The sequence below is a fragment of the Heliangelus exortis genome, chromosome 1, assembly GCF_036169615.1.
Source record: "Heliangelus exortis chromosome 1, bHelExo1.hap1, whole genome shotgun sequence".
Taxonomy (NCBI): Eukaryota; Metazoa; Chordata; class Aves; order Apodiformes; family Trochilidae; genus Heliangelus; species Heliangelus exortis.
The window spans coordinates 190,669,896-190,692,019 of record NC_092422.1 but is presented as its reverse complement, the minus strand read 5'-3'; the positions used below and the strand labels follow the sequence as shown (position 1 = coordinate 190,692,019).

The window sequence follows — 22,124 nt, the reverse complement described above, 5'->3', positions numbered from 1 at the left end:
TACTTAAAGGGGCCTGTAAGAAATATAGGGACAGGCTTTTTACCAGGGCCTCTTGGGACAGGACAAGGAGAAGAGTTTCCAACTGAAAGAGGGTAAATTCACTAGAAAAAAAAAAAAATCACATAGGAGAAAAACCCAAACAAACAAGGGTAGTGAGATTCTGGCACAGGTTGCCCAGGGAAGTTGAGGATGCCTCATCCCTAGAAGTGTTTTTCAAGGTCACAATGGATAAGGTTTTGAGCAACCTGATCTAAACCAAGATGTCCCTGTCCTGGCAGGGGGGTTGGTAAAGATGAGCTTTAAGAAGTCCCTTCCAACCCAGCACTTTGTAACCTATGAGTTAGTTGCTCTTTCAATAGTCCCCAGAGAGAGGGGCTGTGTCCATGCCATGTCACAGGGGTGCAAAACATGCACCAGGATTCAGCCAATCTCTGCAGCCACCAAAGTGTAAAGGAAGCTCTTGCTAAACTTCTGACCAGCAATTTACCCCCAGTGCTCCTTATCTAAAGCAGAAAAGGTGTGTTGAGACACTTTAACTTCACTGGCTCCTTGTAATTGATGGAAGATTACCAGGAGCATGTTTTTGCAGGAAATATTTTCTAAGGCTAAACAACATTTGATGAGGGTGTGATAATAAATTACCAAGCATATATCTTTGCAGCTACTCCAAATAATGAGCATTGGTTTGCCCTTCCTATGTGTTGTTTCCATAGAAGCAGAGCTTAACCTTTTAAGTGGGGATTATAAAGGCACCTAATTCAATTAAAATTAGACTTCAAGCATATCAGCACTTAATACTCAAGTTATTATGTGATTGGATATAGACATTGTTGTGATTGACAGGCAGCATGGTTTCCATCTGAGCCAGCTGGTAAAATAGCATTGTGGTGGAAACTCTTAGGGTTTTCCTACACATTTCCCTGTGCAGTCAACTAATTGGTAGCTAATTCCTCTGAAATATGGGAATGCAGCACAGAACACATGAACGCACATGGAATTAGTTATTTATTGTAGGTTTTCTTTTTTGAACTGACAAAGAGGGTTTCCCAGAGATTGATAACACGACACAATGTTATACACCATTTCACAACTAGTCCCTTGTCGCTTTATTAAGAACATAGTAATTTAAAAATATCTAAATATTTACATATTAATAAAACATATATACAGAAGATTGAGACATTTTTACCTAAATATGGAATGATTTTTTTTTTTCTTCTTCTCTCTAATAAAACCTATAAAAAGATTTCTGAAGAAAGTCTGAACAGTAGTCACAGTAAGTAAACACAAATGCAATCTTCCAAATTTACAAAACGTGGATTCCATTGCTGAAGGGTTACAGCATGGACACCATGGGCCAGTGTCCCCTGCCTGATGCCAACTCTAAGCCACAAAGGAAGGAAAGACTCAAATTTTAAGGTTTGCAGTGCACATTCGATCTATTCCACAGTTTCAGAGAGAACATGGTCATTCCTAGAAGTCCATGGCAAGGGGGAGGGGAAGGGCTGGGAGCCTGGTTTCTCAGGTGCCCAAAGAAGAAACTGCTCCTGCTGGCTTCAGTGTTACTTGTGGGCACTCAGCAGTGCCTGAGAAAAGAGGCTTTAGGATTGTTAAAAAAAAAAAGAGATATTAAATATTTTGAGAACCATCCGACTCTGTAATAGCACTTCTGTTGAGACACTCAAAGGCCAAATAGTTTAAAAACAAAAAAAGAAAAAAAAAAAAAAAAAGATGAGCCTAAACTATACACAGGGAAAGGAAACACAATTGTAAAGGCTCTAGCAAACTCTCCTTCCAGTTGCAGAAAACATGCCCAAACTGCCTGGTGATCGACAGATGTTGCAGTTAAGACCTTCTAGAATTTTTCCTGACATTTTTAAAGTGAATTTAGTGCTGATGAAAGGTGCAGAGTGAAGGTTTGCATGGAGGGCTGCGTACAACTTTACCTTAGCCCTGACCTGAAAGGCCCAACCCTTTCAACATCTAAGTGGGTAGTGCAATTTCTTGATCGATTTCACTCATTTCAGCTGCTGAGATATCAATAGAGTTCCAGTCAAAAGGTGACTCTTATTTTTTTTTTTTTTTTTTTTAAATAGGTGAATGTTGTCGCCAAGGGCAGTGGTTGAAAAAATCACAGTGTGCAGACCCTCTTCCAGGAACCAGCAAACTAATATGTTTCCAGATTGAGGTGTCAGGGCAAACTCAGGGGGGTGGGTGTAGAAGCAAGGGGACAATGATCACCTCCAGTGATCTGCACTGCAGAGATGCTTGAGAACCATCCTGCTAGGACCATGGAAGGGAAATTGTTTGAGGAATACTTTCTCCTTGCTGTAATTAGGAAACTGGGCATTTCTGTGAGGAATCCTGCATTATTTCCTACTAAAGTCATGAGGATTTTTTAATGACAGCTGAGTAGAGCTGGTCATTGGTACCCCAGCAGCCAGGAAAGGAGAAGTGGGTCTGCAGAAGCAAAGGGCTTTGCTGAGTCAAATGCTTATCAAACAACCAAGGTTCCTGATGGGGAGAGATGTCACCCTGGTCCCCAGGGGCAGGAAGAGTCACCCAGCTGGGTGCATTCACCTCTGCATGGCTGAAGATGAAAGATCTGCTGACAAGCATACAATCATGTGGAAAAATACAATCATGGAGGAAAACCAAAGCCAAGAGAACGTCTTCAGAGTGGATACCCCTCTAATTGAATAACACATTTGATATAGAGGGAAATCATCTTTAATTAAGATGAAGAACAATGAAGCAATCTGGAGGTCTTGTTATTTGAGGTTACATGGAAAATGAATGAAACAACACAAACTTGAAGGGCAAAGAGGATGTCCACGTCTTGCAGTGTGCTGAAGTTCTCGTGCTGATCTTGTAGGAACTTTACTCAGAGGAGAGGATGTTTCTATCTGCTAAGAACACTGATGCAGGATGTGAAATTCAAGCTGAAAAATCTGGGTTTGCATCCAACAGATGATCTGTTGTGGTGTCAAAAAGGCTACCTGAAGGAAGAAAAAGTTAGAAGAAATCAGTTTAAAAATACAGACATTTAAGAAATCAGTAATTTGCAAAAAAGAAAAGTTAAAATTATGTATATTACATATTTGAGTTCTAATTTGTGATGGGGCTGAACTGCTGTTGTGTACACAGGCAGTGGCTGCTCAGTGCCACTTAGAGCAGAGTTCAATCAGCTAAAGAAAAGCAAATTAAATAGATTTTTTCAAATACAGAATTTGACAGCAAAGTTTTCCACAAAATGTATAGTGCACCCCACTTCATATATAAAATGCTGCATTAAACTTTGGCACAAAGTAAACTACAATGCTCACCTCTTTGAAGCTTTGGTTCTGAAGAAGGGAAAAAAGCACCACATGAATTTTAAACCTAAAGTAGGTACTTTGGGATGTGCTTTGCAAAAAAAATCCCCACCACTCCACAGCAGTTTAAATACATATGGGAGAATACATGCACACACATATATATGAAGGTGCATGGTATGATTATATCTCATCTTTTTAAAAGCACTTTAAGAATGTGCTTTTTCTAAACAGAACAATGAAAGAAAGACAGAAGAATTACAACAAGAGTGCTAAGAACACAGGGCAAACAGGAGACAGACATCAATCAGCCTGAGAGGCAAATACAACCTAATGAAAAGGGAAGACTCGTACAATCATGCACTGAAGGGATAAAGATTTATATTACAATAAAGGATTTATATTTAAGGTTTCAAAAAAGGTTTTCTTTTTCCTGAAGTTTCATTTTCTTGATATTGTATTTCAAGAGAAAAGGAGACAACCTTATATAGAACAGGATCATTGCTGTTTTCTTATCATCTGTTTCTTTACCAAGAGATTGCTCTCATCTTTTCACAAAGATGTATAACCCCTGGACCCAAGGATGGGGATGTTAGTGTTTCAGCTTCTTTTAGGGATATCAAAATTTTTTCTCATCTTGAAATTAACCCCAGCGTGGAGGAACTATACAAACTCTCAGCACAGCTGTAGTCCAAAGCATGGCCATAAGGAGGGCTCTCTGATGGTCCTGAGCTGTATATATCTTTCTAATAAAATTTTCAAGTGGAAGATTGAAGAAAAGGGTGTTGCAGCTGGCTTACATTTGTTTCCACATGCAGAACTTATGGGTTATGCTTTCCTTTTGTTTCTTCTTTTAAACACAAAATCCAGATGCTTCGTGTAAATTGTAGACCAAAATAAGAGCCTTTTCACAATCCCAACTTATATAGAAAGACTCTAAAAGCTGCCACATCTTCATCCTGATAAAGATCTCACACCTCCCAGATTTCTGTATCACCAAGAAACTAATCAGTCTTCCCACTTAGTCCACAGTAATTGCCCCTGGAGCTGCCTGATCTGTCTCAGCTCAGGTCTGGACACAGTCTCCAGCTTTTGGTCAGTGCAAAAATTGAAAATGTGGAAGACTTGAGCTTTGATAACCTTTGTCAGAGACAGATCTTCCTAGTATTTTCTTGAGATTTATCTCCCAATGCACTGAAATTCTCAGCCAGTTGAACATCCACAGTTCTTCCAATTTACTTTAAACACCTTTCAATCAACAGCTTTTAAAGCAAAGGCTCTTTTGGCGCTGAGGGTGATTTTAAAATGGGAGTACTCAGAAGTGCTAAAATATAATTGGGCAAAAATGTCCTCCTTAGTTTTATGAGGTTGTACCAGCTCTGATTTTGAGTTCTAAGAGAGGATTTTGAAAACAAAATACCCCCTGCTCTCCTGAAAGTCCAGGACTTTGCTAATTGTGGGTACTGAGGGAGCAGGTTCAAACCCAGCTATAGGTACCTATACAATTAACTGCACTCAGAGCCCAGCCCAGCCAGCACCAAAAGAGAGACCCCTCCAAAGCTGACCTCAGCTGATAGGACTTTTCTGGAAGCAACACTTTTCCAACCAGGAATGACGAGCTGAGAGCAACCAGGCTTCTGCCTGAGGTGTCTCAAGCCAAGTGTCAGCCAGAGGCTGTGATCCAAAAATGCCTATGTTGAGCCATCACTAACCCACATATCCACAGGTCTTGCTCATAAAGCCTCCTGTGTCACAGGCAGGACTGCCTGAACAGGAAAGGCAGATTAAAGGCATCTGAGTTTTCCCTTTTATTTGGTACCAACACTTATAACTGACTCACATCATTCACTCAGAGTCCTTCTGCTTCTCAAGTTTGCTCAATTCTTGAGGACCAAGAGAGCAACCATCTGATGTCTGTCACAGACAGCTTCTGTATTCCACCTTTTCTTCCCATCAAGTCTCCTGCAAGATTCCCCCTCAAGCAATCCAGCCCAGGCTGGTTTTATTCTACCAACACAGCAGGTTATACACTGATCACAGAATTATAGAATAATTTATGTTGGAAAAGACCCTTAAGATCATGGAGGCCAATGGTAAACCCAACCCTGCCAAGTCCATCACTAAACCATGTCCCTAAACACCACATCTACATATTTTAAATACCTCCAGGAATGATGACTTAACCATGTCCCTGGGCAGCCTGTTCCAATGCTTGACAGCCCTTTCAGTCAAGAAATTTTTCCTAACATCCAATCTAAACCTCCCCCAGCACAACCTGAGGTGGTGATTTATCTGATATCATCTGTCATCTGCAAGTGAGGACCATTGTGCCAGGCACTGTACAAACACCCAGTCAGAGAGCCTCTTCCCCAGAGATTTTTCAAGCTAAACAGAGAAGACAGGTGAATAAATCTCATGATGGTTCTCTTCAAAGAACCTGTCAGTAACATCCCTTTTTAAACCAGTTATAGTAAAACAGGGAAAGCCCTTTGTAGAAGTTATATTCCACCCTTTTTGCTACACTCCTTGATGGAAAGCATCTGTATTTTGGCTCTCCATCATAATTACTGTCATTATACTGTCTGTATATCACTTTAAATAATTTGCTTCCAAGAACAGCATGATATTACATAGATACATGCTATAAAGAGGCACTTGCACACATATAATAATAGGTGTGATTCAAATGCTTGGCTTGCAGCCTGTGAGCATCACCTCCCCCACTGATGCAAACGGCAGCGTGGTTCATTTAGGCATCTTTCCACGGGCAGCATGGAGAAGTGTACATTGTACACAAATATTCCAGCATAGAAACTGCATGGATCAATACTTAGAGGTGCAAAGGCAAGGAGAGAGCAGTGGGGATCTGCTGTGGAGTGGAGAGGGAGTTGTCTTCTCTACCACAACCATCTCAGCACACTCATTTCCATCAGTGATGTACAGTCAATGCAAGTAGTAACTACAGAAACTGTGCTCAAAGAAAAGCAGAGCAATCCAATAATTCTGCTTCTTAACATGATTACCAGAGCAATGAAAAGATAACACCACGCCACACGAGCAACCTTTACTAGGGTCCTCTTGCAATGGAATTGCTTCCCTCCCTGATAACGGAAACGCACAGGATGTCACTTGGAAAAGACCTTTCAAACCAGAGCTTCCTGCATCTATTATCACAACCTTACCCTGAAATATTATTCAGTGGCTGGCCAAGAAAGCAGCACGGCAGCTCAGAGGCAGCGCATGCTCCCAGCCCCCACTGGGTCCGTGCCAGAACCAGACTATAGCTGCTTGTCCTTCCAACTGCTTCCCTGGTCCTATTCCTTAGTAACTGCACGTGCTCTGACAGTGGGATTTCACCCAGCAGTGCTCCATGGCTGGCAGCTGCTGCTCCTGCACACAGCAGTGGTGTGTGAAAGCTCCTTCTCCAGCCCTTATGCAAAAGAAATCAGACTGCACAAGGGGCAGATGCTGTGAGGGTACCAATATGCTCCTGTCCACCCCACAGCCTCCAGGTACCATGCCACGCCACCCAGCATGAGCACTGCACTGCAATACTAATGTCACTCATCTCCAGCCACCCTTTGTTGTTACACCTGAGGAACAGCATCAAAATGCACCATAATCTGTGACCTTATTTGTCTGCTCAAGACCTTCCCTGCTTTTTTTTTTTTTTTTTTTTTTTTTGGCTCCGAGGATAATGACAGCATCTTGGTGAAATGACAAGGAAATTACCCTGTAATGCAGGGAAAGGATCACCTCCCCAGACTCCAGCCCCACTGGATTTTCAGAGGATGAGAGCTCAGTTTCTATCATCAGGGCACCTATTGATGGACTGACTCTTAAAAGGAGGGTGCTTCAAATTTCAGTCTCACCCTGTCTTGATTTCAACATCACGTGCAACAGTCTGCAAAAACCTTATTTCCTAGCTCACACCACTGCATAGTGATGCTGCTGTTTAGCAGCTGTGAGGCTTTTCAGGCAGGGTGGCTGCACTTCAAGAAAAAGCAAATCAACACTTAACTAGCATATAAATATCTTGTGATCTTTCTGTGAACCCAAGATATTATTGCTAATACCTTGGACAACTGAACAGATGCTACAATACAAATTATTTCATCTGTCTCCACCAATAACTCTGTTAAGAATTCAAAAGCCTCCCAGAAAAACCAGCGCTGAGTGCAAGTCTCTGTCTGCCATAAGAAGAGTAACTCAGTGGCCTTATTAGCTTAGCTGCTACTGTGAACCTTGAGGTTTTATGAATATGAAATAGAGAAGGAAATTGTAAGATTCTGATGCATTTGTTCTTTAATACAGGCCATTCAAAACTTAAGATAGCTGGGTCCTGTCTGCAATTACCTGACTGTATATGGCACACCAGGATTATTGAAAACTGCTTTCTGTGCCATAAATAAATAAACACACACATTGGAAGCTGATAAAAATTTTAATGCATTTTACCTGTTTGTAGTAGAGAAATGTCCGGCTTCTCATCACAGTCAGTTGCCTCTGCTGATTACAAATATAAACAAGAAATCTCATTACTTTTACTGAATAGGGGAATGCGATTAAAAAGCTACATACTGTAGAGTGATTTTGCATTTTCTATCAGCTTTCCTCAGCTGCAATTTGTTATTGCCGAGTTAAAAACTCATTGCTTGGAGGAAAAGGTCATATAATAAAAATGCAGACTTGGAAGAGAGGAGTTGGGTATTAAGAAGCAGTTGTGCCAGCAATGGGATGGAGTTAACACTTGCTCTTTTTAAGGTTTTGGGATATCTGCATTACAAAAGGAGTTGCAATCATGTGATAAAATCAATGTAAGAAAAGTCCCCAGTGGTCCATGGAGGAAGAGCTTCTCAGGCTTGGTGCTCCACACTCCAACAGCTGTCATCATCTGATACCTATGGGGAAAGGGTGAATACCTCCACTTCTGCACCCAAACTTCCCATGACAACAAGCTCATTTTGCTGGGGATGGAATTAGTAGGGTAAGATGTCTTCAGAGATGCAGGTGGGCACTTGGCATGATTAAAAAGGCACACAACCACCCAGGTACAAAGGTGATTACAGTGTATATATACACACGTGCTTTCAGCCCACAGCTTATGCAAGATCATTTGACTTAATTTAGCCCAAGGTGAAGGAAGGCTAAAAGCTTAATTTGTTCATCTTGTATTTGCCACAGGCCAAGGGTATGCATAAAGAGAGTTAATTTGGCTCAGCAGATGCACAGCAACTTGTTCAGACTGTAGTACCAGCAAGTATGGATGGGAACTCCCATCAGGTTATAGGTGTGTAAGAGGAAATTGGTGCCCAACCTACACAAGCTCTACCCAAAATCCTTTTTCATCTTTCAACACTTCAGCATGATATTTAAGACCTTTAAAGCACAATGAGATCTTTGAGAGCACGTCAGCAAACTGCTCTCAGGTGTGGTCATAAAGGACCAGCCCATTACATTGTACACAATCAGTGTGGTGGATACACAGCTACTCACATGCATCCATTGCACAAGATCCATAGGGACCAAATCTGACCCAAATGCACTGAGGAATTTAGCTCAGCTCCCACTTGAGACCAAGCTAACTGTCCTGGTCACCTTTATCATGGCTCTACACATGAGGATATTGAGTTGTTTCCTTTATGATGACACTGTAAGAAGAACTAATCCAGCTTCTGATTTACATTGTGTAGATCCATCAACCCCTGGTTATCCATCCCTGGACCAAGACACTGCTCTCTCTCCCACGGGCATGGATGTCAGATTATTTTTTAACTACGTGCTCTCTACTCAGTTCTGCAAAATTAATGGAACCAAAGAAAACAGAAACAAACTAAAAAACCTATTACTAAGAAGCTTCCCTCCCACAGAAGATTTAAATAGAGAGCCCTGACAAGTACACAGCACAGACCTGCAGGTGACTCTGTGCCTTGAAGCAATAAATTTTTCTGCTTCCTGTGAAAAGCTGGCATGCTGAGCAGAAATAAATTACATACTTGGTACAGCTTACTGTGAAAGTCTTGAATTTTGGAAGGAATGGGTGGCTCATTAAAGTGGAAGAGGTTATCTAGGCTGGTTTGAATCTTGGTAAGGGTCTAGAGCAAAAGTATCATGAGGAGCAGCTGAAGGAACTGGTGTTGTTTTGTCCAGGGACAAGGAGGCTGAGGGGAGACCTTACCAGCCTCTACAACTACCTGAAAGGAGGTGAGGTGGGGGTTGGTCTCTTCTCCTTGATAACAAGCAACAGGACAGGAGGAAATGGCCTGAGGTAGCACCAGGGGAGGTTTAGATTAGATGTTGGAAGAAACTTTTTCACATTTCACTTTTTCACAAAGGTTATCAAACACTGGAATAGGCTGCCCAAGGAGGTGGCTGAATCTTCATCCCTGAGGGTGTTTAAAAGACATGCAGATATGGTGCTTGGGAACATGGTTTAAGCACTGGAATTGGTAGAGTTAGGTTAATGGTTGGTACAGCCAGGTTATGGTCAGACCTGATGATCTTACAGGTCTTTTCCAACCAGAAGGATTGTGTGATTCTGATTTTGTGGACTGGACTCCCAGTGACAGAAGAAGTGGATGTTCAGGGGAGAAGACAGCAGGGTTGAACAGCCAACAGCACAGACATACATGGCTAAAAACATCAGGAGTGACAGTGTGAGGCCAACTTTTAGCTTTGTTATGAAGAACTACCTGCACCAAGTGATTCTGCATCATGGCTGACAAAGCAGTAGCCAAACCCTGGGGTTGAAGAGACCCCAGGGAAAACAAGGGAAGTCAGAGGTGAGTGTTGGCAATGGGATGGAAAGTTTTCCCTCTGTTGTACCCAGGGTGTCAGGCTGTCTGCTCAAGTGATGGTTTTCTGGAAATCTCAGCAACTGCTGAAGTAGCTCCAGAGATGCAGTTACCTTTCTAACTGCTCTTCTAACACCTGGCTAAAGCTGATCTCAGAGGAAGGAATTAATACAGAAATAAACAAATGGAAGCTTTCACAAGGGAATGACTTGAGTCTCCAAATTTACAGAATCAGCCTTGTTTATAACAGAACTACCTGGCCACTTTAATCTGGCACAAGACTGATAGATGAGTTCAAGCTCTCCACCACTTTTTCCAGTCCTGTTCCTCATGGCAGCATAAACATTTAGATGGTCACCAAGATCAAATCTAGTTAAAGACTGACATTACCACATGAATGCTTATGCCAGCACCAGAAAGTGAGTGGGAGCATGCCAGATGCCCACAGAGTCTCTTTTCAATAGCTGCCTGAGTTGGTTTTATGAAATTGGATGTGTAACTGCATCTCCAGGTGAAGGATGACACAAAGTGCCCCTGTACTCAGCACTGGTGAGGCCACACCTCGAGTCCTGTGTCCAGTTCTGGGCCCCTCAGTTCAGGAAGGATATCGAGGTCCTGGAGCAGGTCCAGAGGAGGCAACTGGGCTGGTGAAGGGACTCCAGCACAGATCCTACGAGGAGAGGCTGAGGGAGCTGGGGGTGTTCAGCCTAAAGAGGAGGCTCAGGGGAGACCTCATCACTCTCTACAACTCCCTGAAAGGAGGTTGGAGCCAGGGGGGGGTTGGGCTCTTTTCCCAGGCAACTCTCAGCAAGACAAGAGGGCACAAGAGGTCTCAAGTTGTGCCTGGGGAGGTTTAGGTTGGACATTAGAAAAAATTTCTTTACTGAGAGGGTGATCAGACATTGGAATGGGCTGCCCCAGGCAGTAATGGATTCTCCATCCCTGGAGATATTTAAAAAGAGACTGGATGTGGCACTCAGTGCCATGGGCTGGGAACTGCAGCGGGAGTGGATCAAGGGTTGGACTTGATGATCTCTGAGGTCCCTTCCAACCCAGCCAATTCTATGATTCTATGATTCTATGAAAGGCACAACAACCACCTCGACCTCCTAACACGGATGTAAACCACCAGCCTCTGACATGCAGAACAGAAGGTTCCAAGGAGGAATGAGGGTTTGCCTTTGAAAACCACACCCAGAGCCTGCCAGCCAAACTTTATTTGTCTTTAGCCAGCCTGCAAGACAAGGCAAGCAGGAATACATCCTACTGTGGGAATTCAGAACCTCCTTTATGTCCTTTGCCTAGATAGAGCTCAGCAACTCTTGCAAAACAATCCTTGTAGTTGTTTTCTTAGAGGTCTGACTCCCCCAATATTGTTTAGCTTCTCGTTTATGTGTTTGTTAAGCATTCACCTGCTATTTTGCTCCTTGGCAGAAGTATCTGGATGTTTAGGACTGGGAAGATGAATGCAGAAGTTACTAATTTTAATATTATTTAATATTATTTATCTAAGATATTGGCTGTGAAAGCACCATACCATATGTTGGACACATATACTACATTTTTCTTGGCCCTCTGTGTCTTGGTAAGTAAAAAATCAGTCTGATCTCTTGCAACACATAGATATTGTACCAAAAGCAGAAACAAGGGAAAACAGAAGGATGAAGAGAAACAGAAAACAAAAAAACCTCTCATATAAAACAATGGAAGAGGCAGCTTGAGGATGGATGTGGGAGAAAAGGCTTATTATTTCCAGGAAAAAGGTAAGCATTTTTTTCTTCCTTCATTTCAGAGCACTGGCACAGGCTGCCCAGGCAGGTTGTGGAGTCTCCTTCTCTGGAAACATTCAAATCCTGCCTGGACATGTTCCTATGTGACCTCCTCTGGGTGATCCTGCTCTGGCAGGGGGGTTGGACTTGAGGATCTTTCAAGGCCCCTTCTAACCCTGAACTTTCTGTAACTCTGTGATTCCACCCTTCTACACTGCACAGGGTGACACTCATTTCAAACAGCAATTTGAGGATGAAGCATCATGGCATGTAATTTATTTAAATTAACCTGGTCTGGAAAATTTCAGCATATTACCAAAGAATGCTGTATTTTCCTTTATGGAGTAGGGGAATCAAAAGCTTCCAGGTTACACACGAGGTAATCACTTTGCAGGAACAGCTCTTACCCTCTGTGCTTCGGGAATATTACTCATACAGTATCAGCTTTCCTGTCTGGGCACTGGACAGCCCTTGCAGAATAATGGCTTGCAGGCTCTTTAAAACATAAAAAGGGAGGAAGAACTTACTGTGAGAGATGTGTGGCTCTTGACCTGCTGCTTATTAACGGATGAAGAGTCTGGAAATCAAAAGGCTTGGATGCTGTGTCTGGCACCGAGGTGACATGAACAGCGAGTCAGTTCTTTCTGATTTCACCCATTTTTAAGATCTCTGTGCTAATAATGGTTGACTGCCTCCCTCTGTGCTGCCACTGGCAGGGCCACCAGCCACCTACCCATATTCTCTTTTGCAGGGTGATGAGACAGTGCTGTGAGAAAGCCACTGCTGTAAATGACATGACAATTTGTGTTGCAATTCATGCTGGTTAAAGAGAGGAAACCTGTGCACGTGCCTTTTCCTTTGACTTCTTCCCCTCCAGGGCCACTTTGCATTCCATCCCAGCAGCCAAAAAGGTTCAGCTTCTCTGCTGGGAGAAGACAAACCTGGCACTCTGAAGCTGTGTCCCAGTACGCTGTGCTCTTGGCATGCAATGGAACCAGTAGAATATTATCATACTCTTTAATTTTAATTATAACATCTGTTTGTAACATTAACCTCGCAGCTTTTCTCCCCTTTGTGACAGCCAACTTGTGAAATTTTGAAAAGACTGAACAAGGCCAATAAAAATTTAATGGCAGTGACAGCTTTATTCTCAGATCTAACAAATAAAAAAACCCTACCCAAGTCTTAGATCTCATGCAATAATTTAAAAGAACTAAGAAAAAGCCAAAGCAAAGTAAATAAATTAAAAAAATATTTCTAGCTATGAAAAATATTGTCACTGATTCAGAACTCAAATGAATTTTTATTTGGCTTAGGATAACAACCTTTCAAAATCTACACAGGGGAACTATTTTCTAGAAAGCAGAATTTTTAAGTGTTTTTTTGATTAGCTTTCCAAGTAGGGAGCTTTTCTGTGCCTAATTCTAGGAGACGAGCCAGACATGATAAATAAGGTTGAATCTGGGCAGCCTCTATGATCCAGTGACCACAATTTCATTTAATTTGGAAGCTCAGGAGAGTACGTCCTATAGAAAGACATACAAAAAGCAGATCCACCCCACTCGTTTGCTAGAATTCTCTGAAATTATTAATATCACTGAAAGCTAGAGCAGGATTTACATTATCAGACTGAAATACTGTTTCACAGGATAAAGCAGAGAGCTCTGCTCATGAATGCAGTGTCTTACTGCCTGGTTTGAAATGAAAAACTAATCAGAGGATGTACTAAATGACTCAGGGGAAGGTAAGTAGGATGGAAAGCCTGCCCCTCCTGTCTTAAATACTTCTGCTATTAAAATTTAGTCAGCTTGGTGGTGACTAAAAAGTTACCTTGTGGCTTGTGTAAAATAAATGGATCATCTTAAGCTTTTTCCATATATAAAGCCTGCACATACAAACCAGTGCAGACATATCAGGGCAACCAGGCAGCAGGGAGACACATTGGCTCAGAAAGTCCTGGGTGAATTCACCTTAACACTGGCTCATATTTCTTCTTTGGGGACAGCAGTCTGTACCCACAAACTTGTCTGGCATGTTTCTGTGAGCAAGTGGAGAGAAAACTAAAAGGGAATAACCTGGGACTACGGACATGAGGACACTCACTGCTCCACAGGTTCTCAAGAGCTCAGCTGGAAGAGTGATGAGTCCCACACCTCGTTGGCTGCAGTTCCCAATTTTCAGGTTTGTAGAAGAGTTAAAATGTGCATAGTTCCCATGCAACCACTGTTACATCAGGACAAAGCTGCTGAGGGATGTGAGACTGCTAGAAAAGGTCTCAACATCTTTCCCTCAGTCGTGCAGACATCCCCACACATCTGCTAAGAGACACTGTTGGAAACAAAATACAGGACTAGAGAGATCTGTCACCTCATCAGCTCTGTCCCTCCTATCAGAAGTTCATGGTTGTAACACGTGTACTGAAAAATGTTGATTTAACAGGATGAAAATGTCACTGCAACCACCTCCTTCCTCTTTGCAGCTCTCTCCTCTACTGCCACCATGGGTGTGGAAACTTCTCATTTGCTTCAGTGCCAGGTCAGGTTGGGTTAGAAACCAGTGTACTTCAGGGAATGGTCAGTAAACTAAGTAACACAAAAAAGAGACTTTCTGGCAATCCAGTTCCAACAAATAAACCTGAGGGGCTGCTAGGTCCATTGCTGCTCACTGCTCATCCACATAGCTGTGGATGAGTTACTCTGCAGGCAGAGACAGATATTGGAACCTATCTTATTCAATCACACTATATTCAGCTACACTTATTTTTCTTCACTGTATTCCTAGTTCAGAGATAATATCCTCTGCTTAGATTCTCCCACCCTGAGAAAGGGCCAGAGATGGAGGTGGCCCCATTTGAAAGGCAAAAGCTGAATGTCATTGTCATTTTAATTAATAACCTTCAGAGGTCCAAAGAAAAGCAAATAAAAAAGGATGAAAGAAAATAAAAATCAAAACAAAATTAGGTCAATCCTCTTTACTCAGGGATATTCTACAGACAGCCCAAGGACCCTCTGTTCCCTACATCCCTCACTGCACTCTTCACTTTACTGAAGCCTGTATCCCACTTCCACCATCCTGTCCTGGGGAGGGCAGGCAGCCGTGGACGGGGCAGAGAGCAGTCTTGTTGTACACCAGTAGCAATGTGACACTGTCTTTAACAAGATTATCTTGTATCCTTCCTCCCCCCAACACACACAAGAAACCTTTTTTAAACCTAGTTCTGACTTGCTTCACATTTCAGGAAAGCCTATACTACTGAATAATCTGCACTTTTTTTTTCTCCCCCTCTATTATTTCTGTCTCTGGGTGTTTCTCAGTTTCCTCAGTCTTACACTTTTCCCTCTTGGCATTAATGATATTGTGGAGAATGACTACAGATGCCAGTCTAGGTGTGTGTTTCAGAGACACAGCTTTGGACAGCAAATACTGTCTCTCTGAGTCAAGGAACTGGAAAGGACATTTCCTGCAGACTTGCTCACCTCCCCTTAGCCCTGGGGACCACCAGCATCCCTCCCAGAGCCATGGGGTTTCCCCCCCTGTCAACCTGTCAGTGCACACAGGCACTTCACTTGGTGAAAGAAGGGAAGAGGAGAAAAGGCAAGCAGCTATGTATGGTAAGAGGATCATGTTTAAGGATGTTGGCCCAAGTGATGTGCCTCAGGCAACGATGTCAGATGCTCTAAGGGACCAATGGGCAGGAAATATGACTATGAGAGAGCCTTAGGAAAACACTAGGATGACCAAGAGCAATTGAAGCCTTGTAGGAACAAAGCCCCTGTAGGATAGGAGGCATGAAGATGGGAAGAAGAACAGTTAAGGTTTCTAAAGTAATTACATGTCTCTTCATTGGTGAGATTGCTTTCCCATTAATTCTACTGAGGATTTAGAGACTGTACATTGCTGCTCATCACTGGTGCTCACCAGCTGCATGCTGCCAGGGTGAAAGTTTAACTTTGAGCCTACAGGCTTGTTCCAACCTCAAGAGTGCATGTTATCCCAGCCTGAGCTGAGCAGCTTTGCTGCAAAACCCTGTATTACCTGATACTTGCTGCTTGCCAGCTCCCTCTCATGCACTGCAGGACCTTGCTGGCACAACCAGGGTGAGTTTTGGTTTCTTTTTTTTTTTGGTTCAGTGATGCTCACAAGGAATGTGAGAAAACTCATCTATCTTTCCAGACACACATAGTTCAGAGGGAAAGGTCATTTGGATTACATCTTAATAGTAGAGTGAATGCCTTGTCAGACCAAATAACACAGAATTCAAAAAACTTCTACTGCAACCCTGGCTGGATCAGCTTGTTTAGGACTCTGACTTCATCAGCACTGGGAAGGAAGAGTTTGTGTGCTAATGAAAATGTTAGAGACAAGGTTTGAGAAAGACTCAAAGTCAACTTAGCTGGGAAGACTTCCTACCATACTGAACCTAAGGAAACACTGTACTTTGCACAGGAAACTGCTAAAATCTTGGAGGTTCCATTTTTATAAAGTGAACATGTGTGACTCTACAGTCAACAAGAAAAACACATCTGTGGATGCAAAGGCTCTAAGACTTTAATCTTACACTCACATGTTGTTCCTTACATGTTTTATACATACCTGAGCCTCTTTTTAATCGTCTTCTTGCCAGTTTGATTTGATCCTGAAGAATCTGAACCCAGTCCCTAGGACCAGGAAGTTTATCCACATGGTTAGCAGTGCAGTATTTTTCTGTAAAGACTGAAATAAAAAGATACCATCTTTTTGAACTGTGCCACCAGAATGCAGGAAAGGACACTGGAAAGGATTATAAAGAAAATATTTCAAATTATCCACTTATCAAAAAGCATTTAAATGGCCAAATCTAGGACTGAAAGAACAGGATCCAACTCAGTGTTTCAGAAATTTAGCATTTAGAAGCCATTTGTGTGTATAAATATCACAATAATACCACAGTTCCTACTTATAACAGCTTATCCCAGAGGAAGGGTGAGCACTTGATGTCTTCCACTCATGAATTTCACACAAAAACATCACAGAAAATAATAGTCTAGTTTGAACCAAGTCTCCAGATGTGGAAGGCACTTAAATATGCTGCCTTCTATGAGGTACAAGTAAAGAGCTGAAGATCTGGTAGTTTGGTGGCCTTTTGCTCAGGTTCCTAAGGCTAGAGGCAAACTGATGAAAGATGAAAGTTTGTGGAAATCTCTAGAGGCAACTGCCATACTGCCAAACCAGGTGGGAAGAGAATTTTTCTAAAGCTACTAAAAAAAAAATAATAAAAAAAAGGCCACTACTGAGAGAAAATAAGTATCCTATAGATGTATTTTCATATTCTGTAAAAATGGTATATAGAGGATTGATATCTTTAATTCCATATTTACAGCAAACCTAGTGATATTACACCAAAAATACAAAATTATAAAAGGAGTGAATGATGCAATTGACTTTCATTATGCAATTGGGAGGTGTGCAAAAAATAAATGAGAGTAGAAATAGAAAAAATATTATTACTGTTAGTATTGCTATTGTAGTCTTGCTCTTAGGTCTCAGAGCCCAGTGTCCAATTATAACTGGCAAACAAAGAGAGAAAACTGGTCCCAGTTCAAGGAATTTGTAATCTTTGAGAATAAATGTCATATGAATAAGATGGGGAAGCATGCAGAAAAAAAACACAATTCCTGTATTTTTATACACACACTTTTGAAACAGTGCTAGCTGTTAAGTAAAAGGGATGGGAAGTAATCACACTCTCCCAACTCTTTCCATGTTAACAGCTGCAAAAAAACATTGCATGAGAAGCATAAGCAATACCTCCCTCTGTGGTCTGATCAACAGTGACATCAGACTGACCCTGAGGGATTTCCACGGAAGCCAAAGCAGCCCTAACACAGCAGTGGGGGGGTCCCTGAAGCCTTTTCTGAACAACCTAAACTCTCCCAGCCTGTCTTCTCTGGTCCAGCCTCCTGACCATTTTTGTGGCCCTCCCTCTGGACTTGCTCCAACAGGTCCATGTCTTTCCTGTGCTGAGGACCCCAAAACTGGACACGATACTGCAGGAGAAATCTCACCAGAGCAGAGGGGAAGGATCACCTCCCTCACCTGCTGGGAATGCTGCTTGTGATGCAACCCAGGACATGGCTGGCTTTCTAGGCTGCAAGTACACAACTGCTAATTTCATACCCCTCAAGTCCTTCTCCTTAGGACTGCTCTCAATCCCTTCATCCTCCAGGCTACTGGGGGTTGCCCTGACCCATGAGCAGGACCTTGCACTTGTCCTTGTTGAATTTCATGAGGATCACAGGGCCCACCCCTCAAGCCTGTTCTGGTCCCTCTGGATGGCATCTCTTCCCTCCAGCAATCAACTGAGCCTCTCATCTTGGTGTCATCTGCAAACTTGCTGAGGGTGCAGGTAATCCCACTGCCTATGTCACTGATGAAGATATTAAACAGTACAGGTTCTGGTATGGAACCTTGAGGGACACATCACACTTAGATCTGAACACAGCTCATTGACTTCTGCAGGGAAGGACTTCACTGGCTGCATTTCTAGTCAATGAGATACAGGAAAAGAAAACACTTCAGCTATTTGATTTTTTTTTTTAATAGTCTTTCCCCCAGTTCTGACTGAAAGATTGACCTGACTCACAGGGAAACATTGCCCAGGAGAACCACTGCAACTAATTCAACAAGTGCCACTGAATACTCAACACCAAAAGAGAGAATTTCTCCACGGGTGACCCTCCAGTTGCAGAAATGTTAAATGACTCTCAAGGACAGCAGTGAAAATGTTTTCAGACAGGAAGAGCAATTTTCAAGCAAACAGTCCCTCCTTTAACTTCTCTGCTCATTTTTGCCATGAATGTTGCCCTTTCTCCACTTTTGTATCTCTCATGGAAAAGGACTAAAAGTGCCACCAGTGGATATAAGGGCACGTGGCAGAGGAATGTCCTAATGATAATAATGCAAACAACATGATGTTGTTCTCATGGAGATTTCATACTGGCTTGGTTATTTCTTGGGATAAATGAAACCACAGTGCCTGACAGACCAGATCTTTGGATGGAAGAAGGGGGCTATCGGAGCCAGGCTGAGAAAGTTCCACAGGACAGCAGCCCTATTCCATCACAGCTTCTAGGGACAGGCTCCCTGACCAAAGATCAGGCAGTGGGCATTTGGCAGTGCTGTAAATGCCAGTAAAGACTGCTGTTATTACAGCAGTACCTAGTAGTACCATCACAGATTAAATTTATCTGTCAGAACTACAACTCCCTCCTTTCTTCCCCTGGGCTCAAAGGAAGAGGTTAAACCAAGCTTCAGAATTTGCTTTGGTAATATGAGCTTAGCTACTGAGAATCATTGCTCTCTGCAGTGGGTGAAAACTGCTATTTTAATAGTGCTGCTGTATCTACTGAAAAACATTTCTATTATCACAGTGCTGCTCAAATTAAAGTTGTGTGGGTTTTTTTGCTTATTTTACCCCCCAAAAATGTAATTTTGAAGTCCTTTTTTCTTCCATGTAACTTATTTAATAAAGCTTTTAAGGAAGAACAAGATACAGACGGAGTTATTTCAAGTTCAGGTTTTTGGAGATTACTGAGTTCAAGAAAAGAAGGTATAAAAAACTGGTTGTGTTGGAAACCTAATAAATGTAACTGCAAGAAAGTCTGCCAGAAACCCTGTAAGATGTATTAGGGCTATGACATAGTCACCACATACACATTATTGCAGAATTTCACAGGATGAATGGGTCTTCTGGAGGTCTCCAGGTCTCACCTACTGCTCCAGGTGTGACCAACCAGATCGTGATGCTCCAGACTGACTGGTCAAGGTTTGAAAATCCCTCAGCCCCTCTGAGCCCCTGTCCCACTGTTCAACCTCTCTTATGCTGAAAAAGTTCTTATTTAAATCATGATTCTATGGCTCTATGTTGATATTTTCCATGTGCATGTGAGAAGAGTGACTCCATCTTCTCTGTATTAGGTAGGCAGTTTTGGACACCAATAAGGCAGTTTTGGACAGCAATAAGGTTTCTCCTGAATCTTACTCTCTCCTATTCTTTCAGCCTTTCCTCACATGTCACTTCACACACATTTACCATTTACCTGCTTCACTACCATAAGTCCTGGCCTTCCACTGGACTCAAGCCAGTACACCAATGTTTCTCTTGCATGAGGAGATGGGGCCAAGAGTGCAAACACAGGTGGCTGTAAAAGGTTCCCTTGCCTCCTTTTGCTGCCAATGGATTTATAGAAGCTCTTCCCATTGCCTTATGTCTCCTAGGCTAGCAATCTGTACCTCAGGACGAGTCACAGCCTCTAAAATAAGCTCTACTTTACAATACAGCCTGTCTGGTAACTTGGGCATTTTCCCTAATATATTTCCTAATATATTCCAGATTGCAAAGAACAGATTCTAGTTCAGAATCTCTGACTTAATAATAACTTTTTATAGGCCTGCATCAGAATCTAAAGGTACATGTGTTTTTCTGGAAGCTAGAAAGCAGTGATTGCTATGAAAAAACAGCCAGCACAGGATGCTCACACTAAGAAATTTGCTCCCAACAAGGGCAGGACCACCACAATTCCTGTAAGCATCCAACTCATCTCAGTCCCAGTATTACCTTCCCCATCTCTCCCCAGTCCAGCCACCACTAAACTATTTGCAGAACAGACACAGGCAGAGACAGTGCAAGCTTTAAAATTTTGATGGCAGACAATGAGTTATGCTGTTATTATGTTTTGAAGATTTCTGAGCATCTCTGATATCTGGAAAAGAATATAATTATTCTATGTGAACACTGGGATTCTAACCTTAGAGCCCACCTTCAGAAACCAAGATCACTGGCTTAAAATTAACATAAGCTGTCCCTGTAGAGGCTATTTTTAACATGTGAATGGAGGGGAATAAAAATAAGAGTTCATATTTTAATAGGCCTAACACACGTCAGAAATCCTAATCCCCTTATACACACATTTGCTGATAATATGATCTAGTTACATATAGAAAAAAAAAGCAAACCCATACCTTTTATTGCACCCACAATATTTTGGTCTAGTCCTTTCCGGTTGTCATTGAGGCCTCTTTTCCTCTTGCCATTTGGTAAAGAGTTAGCCAAAGTCTTGTCATCAAAAAAAGCACAGACCAGCTTCCTGAAGAGCAGACTTCCTGAGCGAGTGTAGTTTGATAAGATAGAGTCCAGCTGAGATTTCGGCATGAAGACATCAAAGCCTTCAGCAAGTTGCACTTCTGGCTACCAAAAGAATACAAATGTTTCAATTAAAAGAGCACTCTTTTTTTTTTTTTACTCCCATCATCCATCAGACTTTGCAATCACTTAACCAAACCATGGATCTTTTCCCAGCTATTCAGTACCACAGCAGCTGACTTCATTGAAATCAAACCCCATCAGTGAACAAGCACCTTAAAAGGCAAATCAAATAATCATGCTCATGTCCAGCCTCTGTAATAGTTAACAATTACTGACATTACTTCCAGGCATTCAGCTAAGAAAAAGAGATACCTTTCAATATTGGATAATAATGACAAACCAGAGGATCATCCCAGAGCAATACTCCTAGGTGCAGCTTTTTGGATATTTATCTAAAAAATTTATGGACTTGTTTCACTGCTAAATGATGTGGATGAGCATGATGAGGTGTTTCCAAGAAGGATAACTGGCCTGTTCCATGTGGTTTCCCAAGAGAGCTTCCAATGCAGATATAGCCAATATGAGTGTAAGCAGATGACAAGTTTAGGTTGCCCTTGGAGCCAGTGCTTGCTGATGATCCATTTCTCCCTCCTTTTCATATTTCCAAAATATGTAGTTAGAACAGGATGATATTAGAGAGACAGCTAACTTCAGCACAAAATCCCCTCAGTGGAAAATCCCAGGGATTTACACAGCTGCTGGAAAGTGAGATGGAGGGGAAGAGGAGGAAACAAAATCACCCTGTATTTCACAATTGTTTTGTCTCAAGTACTCTGTGGGCCAAAGCAGTCTTCAAAGAAGTCCCCTTACTAGGAATCTTTTTGCTGCCCCTGTCTGTACATATCAGAAATTACATGAACAATATTTGCAGGGTTTTCTTCTGTGACTAGCACACAGTCACAGATGTCTGTATGGAATAATAGTAAATCTAGAATGAAGATACAACATGGATAAAGTACTTTTTTTTAAGATATTATCTGGAATTTTGCAAGGAGGGAAAAAAAGTGGTGGTCATTATGTAAGAAAATAAACTAACATTACAGCTTTGCTCCTAATAATTTGC

The 22,124-nt window shown here is 42.1% G+C and overlaps 1 protein-coding gene across 5 annotated transcripts in view; it reads right to left on the bottom strand.

Moving 5' to 3' along the window:
- Window positions 1–992: 992 nt before the first annotated feature.
- The window catches only part of BEND7 (BEN domain containing 7), a 47,302-nt gene continuing 26,170 nt past the window's right edge, over window positions 993–22,124 (bottom strand). For 3 of the 5 annotated variants that reach the window (XM_071734096.1, XM_071734093.1, XM_071734097.1), the window contains 4 exons: window positions 20,878–21,103; window positions 16,471–16,590; window positions 7,773–7,823; window positions 993–2,999 (listed from right to left, as the gene is read on the bottom strand). In XM_071734096.1, the coding sequence (XP_071590197.1) occupies window positions 2,938–2,999; window positions 7,773–7,823; window positions 16,471–16,590; window positions 20,878–21,103 (459 nt within the window). In that variant the 3' untranslated portion in view covers window positions 993–2,937. Of the gene's footprint in view, window positions 3,000–7,772; window positions 7,824–12,123; window positions 12,373–16,470; window positions 16,591–20,877; window positions 21,104–22,124 lie in introns of those variants that run through there. The other 2 variants (XM_071734095.1, XM_071734094.1) reach the window with 2 other exon arrangements.